General features: G+C 43.5%; 1 protein-coding gene across 1 annotated transcript; it reads left to right on the top strand.

Moving 5' to 3' along the window:
- Window positions 1–9,539: 9,539 nt before the first annotated feature.
- PAG18 (pregnancy-associated glycoprotein 18) lies at window positions 9,540–18,544 on the top strand. The gene is made up of 9 exons (NM_176626.1): window positions 9,540–9,592; window positions 10,666–10,816; window positions 11,795–11,912; window positions 12,011–12,129; window positions 13,458–13,651; window positions 14,588–14,704; window positions 16,374–16,515; window positions 16,603–16,701; window positions 18,392–18,544. The coding sequence occupies exons 1-9, from the start codon at window positions 9,540–9,542 to the stop codon at window positions 18,542–18,544; spliced, it is 1,146 nt and encodes a 381-aa protein (NP_788799.1).
- The last annotated feature ends 216 nt before the right edge of the window (window positions 18,545–18,760 follow it).

Below are 18,760 nucleotides of genomic sequence, written 5' to 3'. Positions count from 1 at the left end.
ACCGCAGTTTGAAAGCTCAATTTTGCCATTCACCCTTTCTTATGGTCCAAATCACACATCTGTACATGATTACTGGAAAAATGATAGCTTTGACAATAGACACCTCGGTAGCAAAGTGAGTCTCTGCTTTTTAATACACTGTCCAGGTTTTTCATATCCTTTCTTCCTTCCAAGGAGCAAGTGTCTTTTAATTTTGTGGCTTAAGTAAAGGTCCATAGTGGTTTTGGAGCCCAAGAAAATAATATCTGCCACTGTTTCCACTTTTCCCTCATCTATTTGACATGAAGTGGTTTAACCAGATGCCATGAATGTTGAATATATCTTGTGAATAGTTTTTTGAATGTTGAGTTTTAAGCCAGTTTTTGCATCTCCTCTCCTCATCAAGAGGCTCTTTAGTTCTTTGCTTTCTGCCATTAGAGAAGTGTCATCTTCATATCTGTGGATGTTGATATTTCTCCCAGCAATCTTTATTCCAGCTTGGTAATTATGCAGTCCAGCATATCAAATGATGTATCCTATATAGAAGTTAAATAACCAGAGTGAGAATTTACACCTTGGCCTGCTTCTTTCCCAGTTTTAAATCTTTCAGTTTTTCCGTGTCTGATTCTAACTGCCAATTTTTGACCTACATACAGACTTTTCAGGAGACAGGTAAGGTGATCTGGTACTCCCATTTCCTTAAGAATTTTCCACAGTTTGTTGTGGTCCACATAGTGAAAGAATTTAGCATAGTCAGTGAAGCAGACAGAAATGCTTTTTGGGATTCCCTTGCTTTCTCTATGATCCAATGGACATTGGCATTTTGATCTCTGGTTCCTCAAATCAGCTTGTATATCTGAAAGCTCTCAGTTCATGTAAAGTTGAAGCTTAGCTTGAAGGATTTTGAGCATTACCTTGCTAGCAAGTGAGATGAGCGCAGTTGCATGATAGTTTCAACATTCTTTGGAATTGCCTTTCATTTGGATTGGAATGAAAACTGACCTTTTCCAGTACTGTGGACACTGCTGAGTTTTCCAAATTTGGTGACATACTGAATGCAGCACTTTTGCAGCCTCATTCTTTAGGATTTTTAAATAGCTCAGCTGGAATTCCATCACCTGCCCTATCATTGTTTGTAGTGATGCTTCCTAAGGCCCACTTGACTTCATACTCCAGTATATCTGGCATTACGTGAGTGACCCAAACGTCATCTCCATCCCGGTCATTATGATTGTTTTTTTACAGTTCTTCTGTACATTTTTGCCACTTCTTCTTAATCTTATCTGCTTCTGTTAGATCTTTGAATTTTCTGTCCTTTATTGTGCCCATCCTTGCATGAAGTGTTCCTCTGGTAGCTCCAATTTTCCTGAAGCAATCTATACTCCTTACAATTCTATTGTTTTCCTCTAATTCTTGCACTGTTCACTTATGAAGATTTTCAAATCTCTCCTTGCTATTTTCTGGAAGTCTGCATTCCATTGAGTATATCTTTCCCTTTCTCCTTTGCCTTTCACTTCTCTTATTTTCTCAGCTGTTTTTAAGGCCTCCTCAGGCAACCCCTTTTCCTTCTCACATTTGTTTTTCTTGGGGATGGTTTTGGTGACCACCTTCTGTACAATGTTACAAACCTTCATCCATAGTTCTTCAGGTAAACAGAACTAATCCCTGGCATCTATTATTCATCTCCACTATGAATTCATAATGTATTTGATTTAGGTCATAGCTTAATGGTCTAGTGGTTTTCCTTACTTACTACAATTTAAGCCTGAATGCTGCTTGCTTCTGCCTAAATATTGTTGCCAGATCACCACCCACCACTCCCAGTGAATGTTGAACAAAAACACAGAGTTTGAGGACTGTTAACCTGGGCTTGTGATTGGCTTTTCATATGCTTAGCTGTGTGACCTTGATCAAGTCTCTTAACCTCAGTTTTCTCAACTGGAAAATGGGCACCATGATTATAATTCCACTTTCTAGATTGCATGTTGTGCCTGCTAAGAAAAAATGCCCCTGAGATTGCTTTCTGGGTTCCTGACTCTGGAACAAATATGAATTATTCTGCCACCTGGGAAGAAGGAAATCTGTTTAGAGGTTATGGCTGCCATCCCCAAGGCTAAATATTGATTCAAGCCAAATGACATCTATCTCTGAACCATGGCACAGAACTCTGACTGAGCCGATGCTTCTGTTTTTTGGCCTCCAACAAGAGCTACTGATTACTGGCTCAGATTACTCCCTTCCCAGCCTTATCAGTCAGCCTTTCCTTATCAACTACTTCTAGCCTGAAATCACACTGCAAGGAGAGTTGTAAGGCTTTTGGTCTCTTTTCAGTTTCCCACATCTCCAGTGTAGCAACAAGTAGCTGTTATGCCTTCTTGTCATAGCAACTGCTATGGCAACCTGTACAGTCCAATCTCAGCCTGTTAAATGAAACTATCCCCATTTGGCCCCTCATGTTTAAATTACCTACAGTTGCCTTAGAAACCTTTCTATGCTTGCTGTTTAATGACCAAATATGTGTCGACTTGATCTATGATCTATGTTCATCAGTGATATTGGCTTGTAATTTTCATTTTGTAACATCTTTGTCAGGTTTTGCTATTAGGGTGATGGTGGCCTCATAGAATGAGTTTGAAAGTTTACCTTCCTCTGCAATTTTCTGGAACAGTTTGAGCAGGATAGGTTTAGATCTTCTCTAAAATTTTGGTAGAATTCATCTGTGAAGCCATCAGGTCCTGGGCTTTTGTTTGCTGGACGATTTCTGATTACAGTTTCAATATCCGTGCTTGTGATGTATGTGTTATGATTTTCTAATTCCTCCAGGTTCAGTTTTGGAAAGTTGTACTTTTCTAAGAATTTGTCCATTTCTTCCAGGTTGTCCATTTTATTGGCATATAACTGCTGATAGTAGTCTCTTATGATCCTTTGTATATCTATGTTGTCTGTTGTGATCTCTCCATTTTCATTTCTAATTTTATTGATTTGATTTTTCTCCCTTTTTTTCTTGATGAGTCTGTCTAATGGTTTTTCAATTTTATTTATCCTCTCAGAGAACCAGATTTTTGCTTTTTAATTTTTGCTATGGCCTCTTTTTTTTTTTCCTTTTGCATTTATTTCTGCATTAATTTTGAAGATTTCTTTACTTCTACTAACCCTGGGGTTCTTCATTTCTTCCTTTTCTAGTTGCTTTAGGTGTAGAGCTAGCTTATTTATTAGACTTTATGTATTTATTTAGGTTATTTAGTTGAATTTTCCCCCTGATTCTCAAAAAGCAGATGTCTTTTCACAGTTTATTGAAAGAATGTAGTCATATGTTGCACTTGGTTGTTCTCCTTTAAGATGAAATAACTGTTCCTCTCCCAATTTTAATGGCATTCATTTGTTCAGAAACTGGGAGGAAGCAGGGTGGTTTGTTTTACAGAATGTCCCACTATTGAGTTTAGAGCAGGCATCAACAATACCATCACAGTGAGTCAGGACCAGTACCAGTCCTTGGTCTATTAGGAACCAGACCTCCACAGCAGGAGGTGAGCTGCAGGCCAGTGAGTGAGGCTTCATCTGTATTATAGCTGCTCCCCAACACTCTCTCATCACCCCCAGAAGGGACAGTCTAGCTTGTTTCCCTGGAACCGTTTGTAGTTACATAACCTATACTTAATAGAAACAAAAATAGCATAAATATTAATGATTATTTTCCTTTCTCAGTGCTCAGTATGGTGAGTTGGTGCCCTAGCAATCTATCATAGTGACAAATTAAATGTTGTCTAATAACATTTGGACACTTTTGGCCATCATAAAATTAAATATTAAAAAACTAAGATCATGGGATCCAGCCCCAACCTTCATGGCAAGTAGAAGGAGGAAAGGTGGCAGCAGAGACAAATTTCTTCATCTTAGCCTCTAAAACCACTGCTGATGATGCCTGCAGCCATGAAATCAGAAGGTGATTGCTTCTTTGCAGGAAAGCTATGAGAAACGTAAACAGTGTGTTGAGAAGCAGAAACATCATTCTGCCCAACAAACTGGTAGATGTTTGGCCTTTTCATTTGGATTCCTAAACTTTCTGTCCAGTCCCCATTGGTCTCTGAAGTCCCTCAGGTTTCTGGTTCTTCAAGATTCCCAAGATTATTTTGTGCATTTCTTTAACTAGTTCTGAAATCAGTCATCTCTTTAAGATCGTCTGATGGGAAATGTATTTAGAAGCTACATGTTAGACCTCAGAATAGTCACTGTTATCAAGTTGTCATTGCCTCTCAGCTTTACAGTGGTCAGAGGAGGAAGTACACATTTTCCTTAAAATTAAAATAAAAAGGAATATAATTAGTTGGTACAAACTTATGCTTTCAGTTCAAGATTTAAGAGAGCAGGGTTTGAATTAAATTTCTTTATGTTATGTGTGAACCTCATTTTCTAGCCACTGAAAGACTTAATTCAGAACATTAGTTTTAATTATTGTCTTGCTTTTACCTGTTAACATACATACGATTCTGTCACAATAACAGAAACAATATGAGGAACAATAAGTTGTTGAATTATTGCTCCCCACAGATGCGATGACGCTGCAGATGTGTGGCAGCTGCAACAGCAGTGCAGAAGCACGGTGGAGAGGAACTACCCCATGTCCAAATTAGGCGTGGCAACCAAGAGGAGCTACCTTACTCCCAAGGTAAGGAGTAGCGCCTGCATTTTGCTGGAGCAGCCGTGAAGAGATAACCCACATCCAAGGTAAAACAAATCCAAGTAAGATGGTAGGAACTGGGAGAGGGCATCTGAGGGCAGACAGACTGAAACCACAATCACAGACAACTAGCCAATCTGTCACACAGATCACAGCCTTGTCTAACTCAATGAGCTAAGCCATGCCATGTGGGGCCACCCAAGATGGATGGGTCATGGTGGAGACGTCTGACAAAATGTGGTCCACTGGAAAAGGGAATGGCAAACCACTTCAATATTCTTACCTTGAGAACTCCATAAACAATATGGTAAGGCAAAAAGATAGGACACTGAAAGATGAACTCCCCAGGTCGGTAGGTGCCCAATATGCTACTGGAGATCAGTGGAGAAATAACTCCAGAATGAATGAAAGGATGGAGCCAAAGCAAAGACAACATCCAGTTGTGGATGGGACTGGTGATAGAAGCGAGATCGATGCTGTAGAGAGCGGTATTGCATAGGAACTTGGATTGTTAGGTCCATGAATCAAGGCAAATTGGAAGTGGTCAAACAGGAGATGACAAGAGTGAAAATAGATATTCTAGGAATCAACGAACCAAGATGGACTGGAATGGGTGAATTCAAATCAGATGACCAAATGTCAACTAGTGTGGGCAGGAATCCCTTTGAAGAAACGGAGTAGACATCATAGTCAACAAAAGAGTCTGAAATGCAGTACTTGGATGCAATCTCAATAATGACAGCATGATCTCTGTTCATTTCCAAGTCAAAAAATTCAATATCACAGTAATCAAAATCTATGCCCCGATCAGTAACGCTGAAGTTGAACAATTCTATGAAGACGTACAAGACCTTCTAGAACTAACACCCCCCAAAAGATGTCCTTTTCATTATAGGGGACTGGAATGCAAAAGTAGGAAGTCAAGAAACACCAGGAGTAACACGTAAATTTGGTCTTGGAGTACAGAATGAAGCAGGGCAAAGGCTAATAGAGTTCTGCCAAGAGAATGCACTGGTCATAGAAAACACCTTCTTCCAATAACACAAGAGAAGACTCTACACATGGACATCACCAGATGGTCGACACCAAAATTAGACTGATTATATTCTTTGCAGCCAAAGATGGAGAAGCTGTATACAGTCAGCAAAAACAAGACTTGGAGTTGATGGTGGCTCAGATCATGAACTCCTTTTGCCAAATTCAGACTGAAATTGAAGAAAGTGGAGAAAAGCACTAGACCATTCATGTATGACCTAAATCAAATCCCTTAGGAGTATTCAGTGGAAGTGAGAAGTAGATTTAAGGGACTAGATCTAATAGACAGAGTGCCTGATGAACTATGGATGGAGGTTCATGACGTTGTACAGGAGACAGGAATCAAGACAATCCCCAAGAAATATAAATGCAAAAAAGCCAAATGGCTGTCTGAGAAGGCCTTACAGATAGCTGTGAAAATAAGGGAAGCAAAAAACAAAGGAGAAAAACAAAGATATAGCCATTTGAATGGAGAGTTCCAAAGAATAGCAAGGAGAGATACGAAAGAAAGCCTTCCTCAGCAATCAACGCAAGAAACAGAGGAAAACAATAGAATGGGAAAGACTAGAGATATCTTCAAGAAAATTAGAAATACCAAAGGAATATTTCATGCAAAGATAAGCTCAGTAAAGGACAGAAATGATATGGACCTAACAGAAACAGAAGATATTAAGACAGGTGGCAAGAATACACAGAAGAACTGTACAAAAATGATCTTCACCACCCAGATAATCACGATGGTGTAATCAGTCACCTACAGCCAGACATCCTGGAATGGGAAGTCTAATGGGCCTTAGGAAGCATCACTACGAACAAAGCTAGTGGAGCTGATGGAATGCCAGTTGAGCTCTTTCAAATCCTGAAAGATGATGCTGTGAAAGTGCTGTACTCAATATGCCAGCAAATTTGGAAAACTCAGCAGTGGCCACAGGACTGGAAAAGGTCAGTTTTCATTCCAATCCCAAAGAAAGGCAGTGCCAAAGAATGCTCAAACTACAGCAAAATTGCACTCATCTCACACGCTAGTAAAGTAATGCTTAAAATTTTCCAAGCCAGGCTTCAGCAATGCATGAACCATGAATTTCCAGATGACCAAGCTGGTTTTAGAAAAGGCAGAGGAACCAGAGATTGTATTGCCAACATCCAGTGGATTATCGAAACAGCAAGAGAATTCCAGAAAAACACCTACTTTTGCTTCACTGACTATGCAAAAGCCTTTGACTGTGTGGATCACAATAAAATGTGGAAAATTCTTAAAGAGATGGGAATACCAGACCACCTGGCCTGCGTCTTGAGAAATCTATATGCAGGTCAGGAATCAGCAGTTAGCACTGGATATGGAACAGCAGACTGGTTCAAAATAGGAAAGGAGTACATCAAGGCTGTATATTGTCACCCTGCTTATTTAACTTATATGCAGAGTACATCATGAAAACACTGGGCTGGAAGAAGCACAGGCTGGAATCAAGATTGCTGGGAGAAATATCAATAACCTCAGATATGCAGATGGCATCACTCTTATGGCAGAAAGTGAAGAAGAATGAAAGAACATCTTGATGAAGGTGAAAGAGGAGAGTGAAAAAGATGGCTTAAAGCTCAACATTTAGAAAACTAAGATCATGGCATCTGGTCCCATCACTTCATGGCAAATAGATGGGGAAACAGTAGAGACAGTAGTTGACTTCATTTTTCTGGGCTCCAAAATCACTGCAGATGTTGAGTGCAGCCATGAAATTAAAACACGCTTACACCTTGGAAGGAAAGTTGTGACCAACCTAGACAGCATATTGAAAAGCAGAAATATTACTATGTCAACAAAGGTCCGTGTACTCAAGGCTATGGTTTTTCCAGTGGTCATGTATGGATGTGAGAGTTGGACTATAAGGAAAGCTGAGCCCCGAAGAATTGATGCTTTTGAACTGTGATGTTGGAGAAGACTCTTGAGCGTCCCTTGGACTGCAAGGAGATCCAACCAGTCCGTCCTAAAGGAAATCAGTCCTGAATGTTCACTGGAAAGACTGATGCTGAAGCTGAAACTCCAATACTTTGGCCACCTGATGTGAAGAGCTGACTCATTTGAAAAGACCCTGATGTTGGGAAAGATTGAGGGCAGGAGGAGAAGGGGATGACAAAGGATGAGATGGTGGGATGGCATCACAAACTCAATGAACATGAGTATGTGTGGACTCCGGGAGTTGGTGATGGACAGGGAGGCCTTGTGTGCTGCCGTTCATGAGCTCACAAAGAGTTAGACATGACTGAGCAACTGAACTGAACTGAAGTTGTTGAATATAGTTTCAGATTTCTTTCCTTATTTCTTTTGGTTTTCTTTGGTTTTGTTTTTGATGGGCAGTATTTTTGTTTTTCCTTAGAAGATATTCCACTCTGAATGTAGAGTCATAAGTCTGAATTTTAAAGCCATTTAAGTAATGTGTTGTTATAGGTAGCTAGTCAACAACTTGATGCAATTTGATTTATTAGTCTTTGTTATCAATTTGTTCAATTCAGTTCAGTCTTTCAGTTGTGTCTGTCTCTTTGCAATGCCATAGACTGCAGCATGCCAGACTTCTCTATCCATCACCAGCTCCCGGAGCTTGTGCAAGCTCATGTCCATCGACTTGGTGATACCATCCAACCATCTCATCCTCTGTCTTCCGCTTCTCCTCCTGCCTTCAATCTTTCCTAATATCAAGGTCTTTTCCAATGAGTCAGCATGTTTAGTATGCATTCATTCTCTTTGTAAATCAACCAACATGAATCAAATTCCTCTCTGTCCCCACTGCACTCCCAACTTTAGGCCAGAAATAAAAACCTGCGTAGACTGAAAGCTAATTCTAGCACATAGCTGGGGAGATTTCATTCCCACTGTTTTTTCAGGAAAAAAAAAATTAGTTGCTAATATTAAAAGCAGTAGATTGTACATAAATATCCAGACTTCTGATTCTCTTGAAAACGTGGCCAACTGGCCTGCTTTCCAGCATGGGTGAAGTGGAGGTAAGGCTGCCCCCAGTGGTAAGGCCTGTGCTGCCCACAGTCCAACAGGGTCACCTAGTCCTAGTATCATATCTCCTGCCTCCTGGGGACATGAGTCTAGTGAGAACTAGACTGCTAGCTCTCTTAAGGTAAAGACTACTTTTGTCTTGATCAACTTTGACTTTGAAACCTTTAACCCAGAACCTAGCACACAGTTCTACCTTGTACAGTTGTTGAATGATATAAAATATCTTGTGGGTCCATATGACCTTACTTCCAATACTGAAACCATGCAATTGATGTACCACTCTGCCCTAAATTTTTGATGCAGACTGGCATCACAGATGCCCCTGATATCTGACATTAGACCCACTAACTAAAGCCAGTTGTATGTCCCTGGGCTGCCCCTGAGGTCTTCACTTTGCCATTTGACAACTTACCCTCCTAGCAATCTCCTCTCCAATGAAGACAGCAATGCAAATCTCATGAAGTGGCTAGGAATATGACATGAAGCCACAGATGTCGAGCATGGCCCCTAGTATCCATTTTCATGATGTTTTTAGTTTTTTTCTCCAAGTAGGCAAAGTTCTCCATCTTTGTAGATGTCCATGCAGATCACTTTGATTTTCTAGCCAAGCTTCAACAAAGAGATTACACTTCAATTCTCTCTATTCTGAGAAGCTTCAAAGGCTACTCGCCAAGGACACTGATGAAGGTAAAGATTTTATCGAGACCTTTGTGTTTATTTCAGATCTTTTAGTGGCCTAAACGGGAAAACTAGGGTAGGTCAGAGCATATATAACTAGGGGCTCTTGGTCACCACTACACGCTAGGAACCCAAACTTCCCCAAGTACTTGGAGCCAGGAAGGAAGCATGAAGTGGCTTGTGCTCCTCGGGCTGGTGGCCTTCTCAGAGTGCATAGTCAAGTAAGTATGGGGACAGTAAGCCACATCATATTCCTTTCTCAGATTTTTGTTTTCATCTGATTATTCTTCCACCCATCAGGTTTAGAAGGGAATGGAATATCTCCCTAAGAATCTTAAAGTCCAACTCTTTCTTTGTAACTTGCTCTAGGAACTGTAGATGCCAAGGTCTTATGTCGATATGCATGGCTGCACAATTCTTGGGGTCCAGTCATGTCGTGACCTATTGAAAATGCAACTCCTTTCAACTGTTCAGTGCACAGTCTATGCAGATGTCGATGTGGTCCTGTGGAATAGCACTTTTCTGCATTTTATTCAACATGTCCTCTTTTTTTCCTGTCTACTTCAGTGTGTATATGTCTATGTCTGCATCTCTGTATCACTGTCATTTATCTCTCCATCTCTTTGGAAGTCACTGGGAGTGTATTTCTCTCTGAGTTGTTTTCTTTTAATTTTTCATTTGACTCATCTTTCCTTCCCAAGCCTCTGAATTTCCCTTACTTGTTCACTATAACTTGGATTCTTCTTTCAACTCTCTCTTCTCTTTCAACTTGGAGAAAGATACACTGTTTTATATACACTGATTTATATCTGACAAGCACTGTGACCACAGCCAACTCAGAAACCTCTTGCATTTCAAATTGCTCCCTTTTAAAAGAGGATAAGAGTCCCCCTTCTACCTCCTTCCTTGAGGTTCTATGAGATGGATAGAGTAGGATGGCAACAGCAATGCTAATGGCTGTCATTGTTGAGACTTCCTATTTATCAAGTACCTTATAGCCATCACTTCACTTATCCCCAAGATATTCTATTTGTGGGTTTGTTGTTACATTTCACCATTTTACTGAAGGGGAGACTGAGACACCACATTGTCAAATGGCTTACCCAAGAATGCAGAACAGAACCTGTATTCAAATCTATGTCCTTGCCATGGTATATGCATAAAATTCTGATAATATTGTGCCTCATAAAATGATTAGAAAGTATACATGGCCATTACAATAACAGTTATACCTTAACACTGACAGCTTGTTGTAGCATCTTCTTTGTTTTCTTTGTCACATGCTTGGTGAAAGAATACCTCTAAGGAGAGTGAAGACCATGAGAAAAACCCTCAGTGGAAAAAACATCCTGAACAATTTCCTGAAGGAACATGCTTACAGACTGTCCCAGATTTCTTCTTGTGGCTCAAATCTAACTTTTCACCCCTTGAGAAACATCAAGGATGTGAGTATTTTGGGAGAATAGTGCTTCACAGCACCCCCTGGTGCTCTAGCCTAGCACCGGGGCTCATCTGGAGATGCCAAGTGGGATGTTGGAGTTGGGGTTCCTGCAGGAGGCAGAGACACTGGAAAACAGGGACCCCACCCAGAGGAGAAGGCACTCTTATCCTTAATTGTCAGTCTTTGTGACTGGGCCTGGCAATTACCAGGTGGCAGGTAAATATCCATTTCTATTTCAAAGATGTGTCATTAGTTTGAGGGCGATTGTTCCTTCTGAACTAAGTAAGCCACTCAGTTACAGATGAAGAGTGAACCATCACCGATCAAAAGGTACAACCAACTGCAAAGCAATTGTGAATCCTCAGGTAGAGGAATTCAGTTTCCACAGATGCAAGAAACACAGCAGTAAAAATTTATTGAACCAGTAGTCTGTTTAAGGCCATAAGAATCTAACACATTGGTTACTGTTTTTAGATTAGCCAAAGGGCTTATTTTGTCTTCAAGAATGTCCATGACAGCCTGAGAGATAGGCAAAGAGTAAATACATGTCAAGTGAAAGGGTCACCTGTGTGGTGTTGATTGCATGTGGGCTGAGTTTAGAGGTAGTGGCAGAGGTTGATCAAAAAGGACCTCCTGGAGAAGGGGTTGCTAAGGCTGGGTTTGAAGAGACTACACAGCTTCTCAAGTGAAGGCACCCAGACTACCCTGTGTGTCCAGCATTCCTGGATGTCCAGTGGTTATGCCTCTGGGCTTCCCATGCAGGAGGTACCACTTCAATGCCTGGTCATAGAGTCAATATCCTGCATACAATGTAGCACAGGAAAAATATATCAAATGCAGATACCTCTGTGACCAAAGTCTGTGAGCTGCACAGTGGTTAGAAAGTGATCTCAAGAGATATGTGATACCCAGAGGGAGGCATTAGTGTGGAAACAGTCGGTAGCCAGTTCAGCACTAACCCACTCCCTCCTTTTCCCTATAGAGGCTCTACGTGGGTAACATCACCATTGGAACACCCCCTCAAGAATTCCAGGTTATCTTTGACACAGGCTCATCTGACTTGTGGGTGACCTCCGTCTTTTGCACCAGCCCAACCTGTTGTGAGTATAGACAGCCCGTTCTTGGACCATCTTTCACTTGCCCTGCCACCCTGTTTCCACCCTTGACACCTGATGACACTCATCCCTTGTGTCTGCAGCTACACATGTTATGTTCAGACATTTTGATTCTTCCACCTTCCGGCCTACCAAAAAGACCTTCAGCATCAACTACGGTTCTGGAAGGATGAAAGGAGTTGTTGTTCATGACACAGTTCGGGTAACAGTGTAACAAATGCTGAGTCAGGACTGGCTGTGGAGTGACCACTTCTTGCAAAACAGAGGCAGGACTATCTGGCAGGACACTTCCTAGCCTATCTCACATAGGTATTGGCCATCTTATCCATAGGATCATGTCCCTGGGGAGGCAGTGCCTGTGGTGACACATGAGCAAACAGATTAGCTAACCCAGAGAGTCGCTTGAGGTGTGGACTTGCAGCTGCTCTACCTATGAGCAGTTCAAGGCTCATTTTTCTGGGTGTGGGAAGAGGGGATAAAAGCACCCACTTTTGACCTACTGAGCTGGTCCTGAGTCAGGGAAGTAAAGTGCCCAGTACAACCCGGACCACTCAGGAGGTGTCACAGTTGGCTCGGTGTCTCGCTTCTATGGACTTGTTTGAAAAAAAAAAAAAGCACCCACTTTTATCTTCACAGACTGTTCCAGGCTTTTTCAGGTGATAAGTGGTTTAATTCTGCAACAACCCCACACAGCAGTTACTCTGATTAGTTTCTCTGACATATGAGAAACTGAGGTGCAGACAGCAAGGGCCTTGCTGAGGGCACACATGTGGTAAATGGTGGAGTTAGGCTGGCTTTTCAGGACTGAAGTTGCTGTAAGGCGTTTGGGGACAGGATAAAACTGATCTGGGGACCCTAAGGGCAGACAAGGGCTTCAGGTATCCAGAGTGGGAAACTGGAGGCCTGAGAAGTCAAGGGGCCTGATAAATGAGTTCTCACTCTAGACGACCCTTGAGAGTCTAATAAACCTATGGCCTGCCTCGCCCAAAGTACTTGAGTAGTTCTGCTCTCTCTCTTTCTCTCTCATACACACTCACACAAATACACACGTATCCCCAAAAGGGAATTTCCCAGGCAGTAATTTCATAGAACCCTGCAAGGAAGATTGTGCTTTCGGCTTCTGTCTTCCTGGACAGATGCAGAATTCCCAGTACATTACAGAGAATGCAGTCCATTCGTTATTAGGTCATAGTGATGCCAAAGAGAAGGCTATCTTGCTCTCGATTGTTTTGTCCATAAGGTGGCACCAATGGGACCTGGCCTGACTCTTGGTTGCCCCACCTGTACAGAAGCCACGAGGCCAATTTGACTCACTCAGGTGGTGTTTTTCAGAGGGGCAGATGTTTTAAAATTCACAGCTTCTCTCAAATGGAACCCAAATTCCCCTCCCATCTTGGTCTAACCATCTGTGGGCCACCGAAGACAGAGCCCATCCTCAATTCTTTTCTGAGGATTTTATGGCAATGCACCCCAGCCCCGTCCTAGCCCCTTTTCACATACCTGTAGTGGGAACACTCTTCTCTCCCACAGATTGGGGACCTTGTAAGTACTGACCAGCCATTTGGTCTAAGTGTGGTGGAACTTGGGTTTGATGGTATACCTTTTGATGGCGTCATGGGCTTGAACTACCCCAAACTATCCTTCTCTGGAGCCATTCCCATCTTTGACAACCTGAGGAATCAAGGTGCCATTTCTGAGCCTGTTTTTGCCTTCTACTTGAGCAAGTAAGTCTGAGATGGACAATCCCTTTCTCCAAATTAGCTGTAAGATGCTTTCAGTTGCACGAAATTATAGAACACTTGATAAAGAATTATCCTGTGAGATAATCTAACCCAGGATTACTATGGCCCCAGGGCCCTACCTGGCTTCACCACTGGCTTTTATAAATAACTTTGTATTGGAACACAACCCTACTCCTGAGCTCAAGACCAGTAACTTGGTCTGGGGTGGGGTGAGTGAGATGGAAGACTAATGGAAGGTAACAGGAATCAATTGAAGGAAAAGGCATTAGGATTTGCTTATGAATTTGATAAGGAAAGAAGGTGAAGGATCATGGATATCCTTCCTTCCTCATTAGCATTTCACTGGGAGCCCAGGATCAGCTACCCAGTTTGTAGGAGCAAGTGAAAATTGAAAATGTGGGACACAAAAGTGTGAGACCCCTTGTTCAAGAAATATTAAACATTCCAAGACAGGGAGAGCAGAGGTGGGGTCCCTTCTGAGCTCTGAGGTGGAGCTTTTTGGACAGTAGAGGTCACAGGCCAGGGGAGGCAACTCTGGGTGACCAGAACACACACCATAAGAACTCCCAGGCCTTGATTTTCCTGAAAAATGACAAGGTGGACAAAGAGAAAGCCAAAATGCTTCAGCACCCTGTACTCTGAGGGTTTCTGAGCACTAAGGTCGCAGGAGGTCCAGGGCATCTTCAGAAGACATAGCGGGTGGAGCCCAGCCAAGTGATTCAGCTTCTAACCTCCTCTGTGCCACTCACTAGCCAGTAACAGACCTCAGTCTGGATCTAACTCTCTCCTAGATGCTATTTCTGCATCTGTACATGGGGCCCTTATTAGGGCCTTGATGAGTGGACAAGCACAGCTCTCACACAGTGCTGTTGTTACTGTCCTCCAAGGATCCGCACCCCTCCCCTCTTCTCCATACAGAGACGAGCAGGAGGGCAGTGTGGTGATGTTTGGTGGGGTGGACCACCGCTACTACAAGGGAGAGCTCAACTGGATACCACTGATCCAAGCAGGCGACTGGAGTGTACACATGGACAGGTAAGCCTCTCCCTCTGAGGATCAGCCCAAGTGATGCTCCTGCTACTGTACATGGACACAGCCAGACACACACAAATGCATTCTAGACACACAGTCACACAGACATATACACCACCCACAATGACACAGACAGACACACAGACACATGGAAACACACAAGCAGACACATATAAACCTACACAGAGACACATAAAAACATGTATAGCTAGTCAGAGACACACAAGCACACACAGAGACACATACAAACACACATACAAACAAACACACAAGCACATGGATACACAAACAACCCATGGGTTCATAATCCCCAGGCCTTCTGAGCCAGGCTCAGATCAGGGTCCTAAAGGCACCGAGAGGTCTGTGCTGCTGGTAGAGGGCTGCACCCACTGCCCTTTGAGGTGGGGAGCAGGGTTAGAGGACTCTACAGTGTGGTGGACAGAGGATCAGGGAGAATTTCACCAGCCTGAACAGAGTTATGATAAGAAGACCAACAATCGAGGGCTACCTAGGACATAGGAAGTTATCAGTACAGATAAATGTCTGTTTAAAAACAGGGAAGTCCTGAGCAAATGGAGAGAACAGGTCTCCTTAGGAAGCAGCTACCCTAAAGTGGTTAGAGGTTGGCTGCAGTCTTAAGACGTGAAAGCAACTAATAAAAAGGACACCCCACGTCATGGGCACAAGTGGGACAGGGGCTATAACAGAATCAGGAAGGTGGGATCCAGGAGTGACCTGAGGACAAGAGGCATAATTGATAGGATTCTGTGTGATACCCTCAGGCAAAAGCTGACCTCTCCTTTGGGGTTTCTGTGTGCTAGTCATGTATTTCCTGGCCAGGGTCTCAGGGTCTGAGCTGGTTGTAGGAGCAGTGCTGGCAGACACCCTCTCCCAGAGGAGCCCCTCCCTCTCTCCCACCACTATGAGAATCTGCTGCCCCAGTGAATCTCCATATTCACTCTGTGTGTGACCCATATTTGTTCACCATCAGCTACAGCTCTCTGGATGTTTCTCATTGTTTTCTCAGTCTTCGTTCACTCACTAAACAGACAAGCATTAGGCATCCACTGTGTGCCAGGCACTTTAGGGAGGCAAGGAGAATAAAACTTGCCCTCACATCTGAGAAGGCAGATGTACATGAAGTGACCTGCCCACATAGTGCATTGTGACTTTGGTACATGCTAGACATGAGGAGGAGAAGGCAATGGCAACCCACTCCAGTACTCTTGCTTGGAAAATCCCATGGATGGCAGAGCCTGGTGGGCTGCCTTCTATGGGGTCACACAGAGTAGGACACGAGTGAAGTGAGTTAGCAGCAGCAGCAGAAATGAGGAGGGTCTACAGAGAGTGACCAAGACAGGAGACTGATAAACACCGGGAGAAAGACTTCCCTGAAAACGATACAATTAAGCTGGAATCTGGAAAATGAGAAGAAATTTGCTAATCAAAGGGGAGTGGAGTCTTCTTGGAAGGAAGACCATCCTGTGTCAAGGTGCAAAAGAGCCTGGTGTATTCAAGTACTGTATTCGAGGATGTCAAGAAAGGTGCTGTGTTGAGAGCAAAGGAAAAGAGGGCAAGAGACGAAGGGCTGTTTAGGAGACAGTTGGGAAGGGGGCAGCTCTGGGGAGACTCAGAGTGACCTTGATGCCCGCTTTCTTCCGTTGTCTCTCAGCATCTCCATGAAAAGAAAGGTTATTGCTTGCTCTGGTGGCTGCAAGGCCGTTGTGGACACCGGGACATCACTGATTGAAGGCCCAAGAAGACTGGTCAATAACATACAGAAGCTCATCAGAGCCATGCCACGGGGTTCCGAGGTAGAGGGTCATGCCCCAGGGTCACTCTCAGGTTTCACATACAACAAGGATCACCAAGGCCAACCTCTCTCCCTCTCTCTCTAACAGTACTACGTTTCATGTTCTGCGGTCAATACCCTGCCCCCTATTATCTTCACCATCAAAGGCATCAACTACCCAGTGCCAGCTCAAGCCTACATCCTCAAGGTGAGGGGACAATACTCAGGGGTATTTCTCTAACTGGAGCTTGCAGGAACACTTGGGCTGCTGCTGGGAGGAGGGTGGAGTCTGCAGGCCATGTCACACCATTGCAGATGCTGCTGAGCCCTGTGGCTGGGCCAGTGCCTGCCAGAAAACCAACCACTTGAGATTAAAGGACAGTCTGGGACACTGATCTTCTTGAAATAAATGTGGAGATGCCACACCATGCTGGCATGGTGGGAGTCACAAGGAGAGGGGAACACTAAGGTCCTCAGTCCTCAAAGAGCGTCAATTCAATCTGAACCCTTAGGTGCATGAACATGGAAGTCAGCTCTAGCAGTCCCTGAAATAGACCATGTTACAAAGAGAATGGCTGGGGACAGTCCCAGTCTGATAGCCCAGCATAAGTTAACAGTTTTCCTTCCTTTCTCAAAGTTTTCCTGGTTTTGATGATAAATTACATGGTCACCCTAGTTCTCAGCTGCCATTTCCCCTTGCTCTGGCCAGGTGCCTCCTTTGTGAGTTGGGATACCCGACCCCTCTGAGGGGAGGCTGGATGCTAAGGTGAATAAAGCATGCACAGTGATTGCTCAGCCCTGGCACAGTGTGGAGGCTTCATGTCAGCTCCCTGTGGGAGTTCAGAGCAGGCTGATGGGCTCAAAGAAGGCTTTGAAGAAGGGAGGGAATTGCAGGAAACCACAAACACATTGAGCCATATGGAGGGTTGCTTGGTTCTAGGCAAAACTGCACAGAATTCCATGCAAATGGCATCTCAAGGTGGTCTGCACTGGGGCACTAGGGACTTACTAGGGGTGATGAGGGCTATGGACTGACCAGTGGGGTTGGGGAACCAGAGTAGGTTACCCAACCAAGCCAGAAGTGGCCAAAGAGGGTGAGTGTGGGCCGAAGGAGACTTCCCAGAGTTCCTTAGTTAAGTTTTCAAGAACGTGTTGTGGGCACTGCTCTATTTAAGATGGATAACCAACAACAGGATGCTGTGTAGCACGGGAAATTCCACTCAGTTATATGACAGCCTGGATGGGAGGGGGATTTTGGGGACCAGGATACATGGATACATATGGTTAAGTCCCTTTTCTGTCCACATGAAACTCAGAATATTATTAATCAGCTATGCTCCAATACAAAATAAAGTTGTTTTTAATAAAGTACAGATTGTGGAGATGCAGGAGGAGAACAAGTATTCTCTGCAGAGAAAACAAGGAGCAGGAGTCAGAAGAAAGGAAACAGGGAGTGAGGGGAACTATGGACACACTTGTTCTTTTCTAAGTAATTATATTGAAGTGTGGCTAATCTTCAGGGTGGCGTTAAGTTCTGCTGCACAGCAATGTGACTCAGTTATACACATGAAAAATATATATTTTCTTATTCTTTTTCATGTGTTTTATCACTGGATAGTGAATATAGTTCCTTACGCTCTACAGAAGGACTTTGTTGTTTTTCATTCCTCTGTTTCCCCAACTTCCAGTCCTCTGCTCACCACACACTTCCGCATGGCAACCTCATGTCTTGGCCTTCTTTGGTTTTGGATGAACTCTCATATCCCCTGCTCCCGAGAAAACCCCTTGATACTTATCAAAAGTGGGAAATAAAACAAATAATTGTTCTAGGTTGGGATATTGAGGGGAGTCACCGGTAAGGGCTCATGCTGACTGGTGTGTGTCTCTGACTCCCCCAGGATTCTAGAGGCCACTGCTATACCACCTTTAAAGAGGACAGATTGAGTCCACCATCTACAGAGACCTGGATCCTGGGTGACGTCTTCCTGAGGCGGTATTTCTCGGTCTTTGATCGAGGAAATGACAGGATTGGCCTGGCACGGGCAGTGTAAATCCTGGGAGTGGTTCAGGAATCAGTAAGGCCGCTCCTAACACACACTCACTCACACTTTGACCACTCCTGCCCAAAATGCTGGTGAACTGTATTTGGTGGTCTGCATACCCTATTCTCAGTAAAGAATAAAGGGTTTCACTCTTAATGGTGCTGAAACAAATGGGTGCCTCTGTTTGGGTCTGGGAGGTGTACAATGATCAGGAAGGATCTAGAA

Source organism: Bos taurus, chromosome 29, assembly GCF_002263795.3.
Source record: "Bos taurus isolate L1 Dominette 01449 registration number 42190680 breed Hereford chromosome 29, ARS-UCD2.0, whole genome shotgun sequence".
In the NCBI taxonomy this organism is placed as follows: Eukaryota; Metazoa; Chordata; class Mammalia; order Artiodactyla; family Bovidae; genus Bos; species Bos taurus.
Note: the sequence above shows the minus strand (reverse complement) of the source record. Positions and strands in the feature narration are given on the sequence as shown.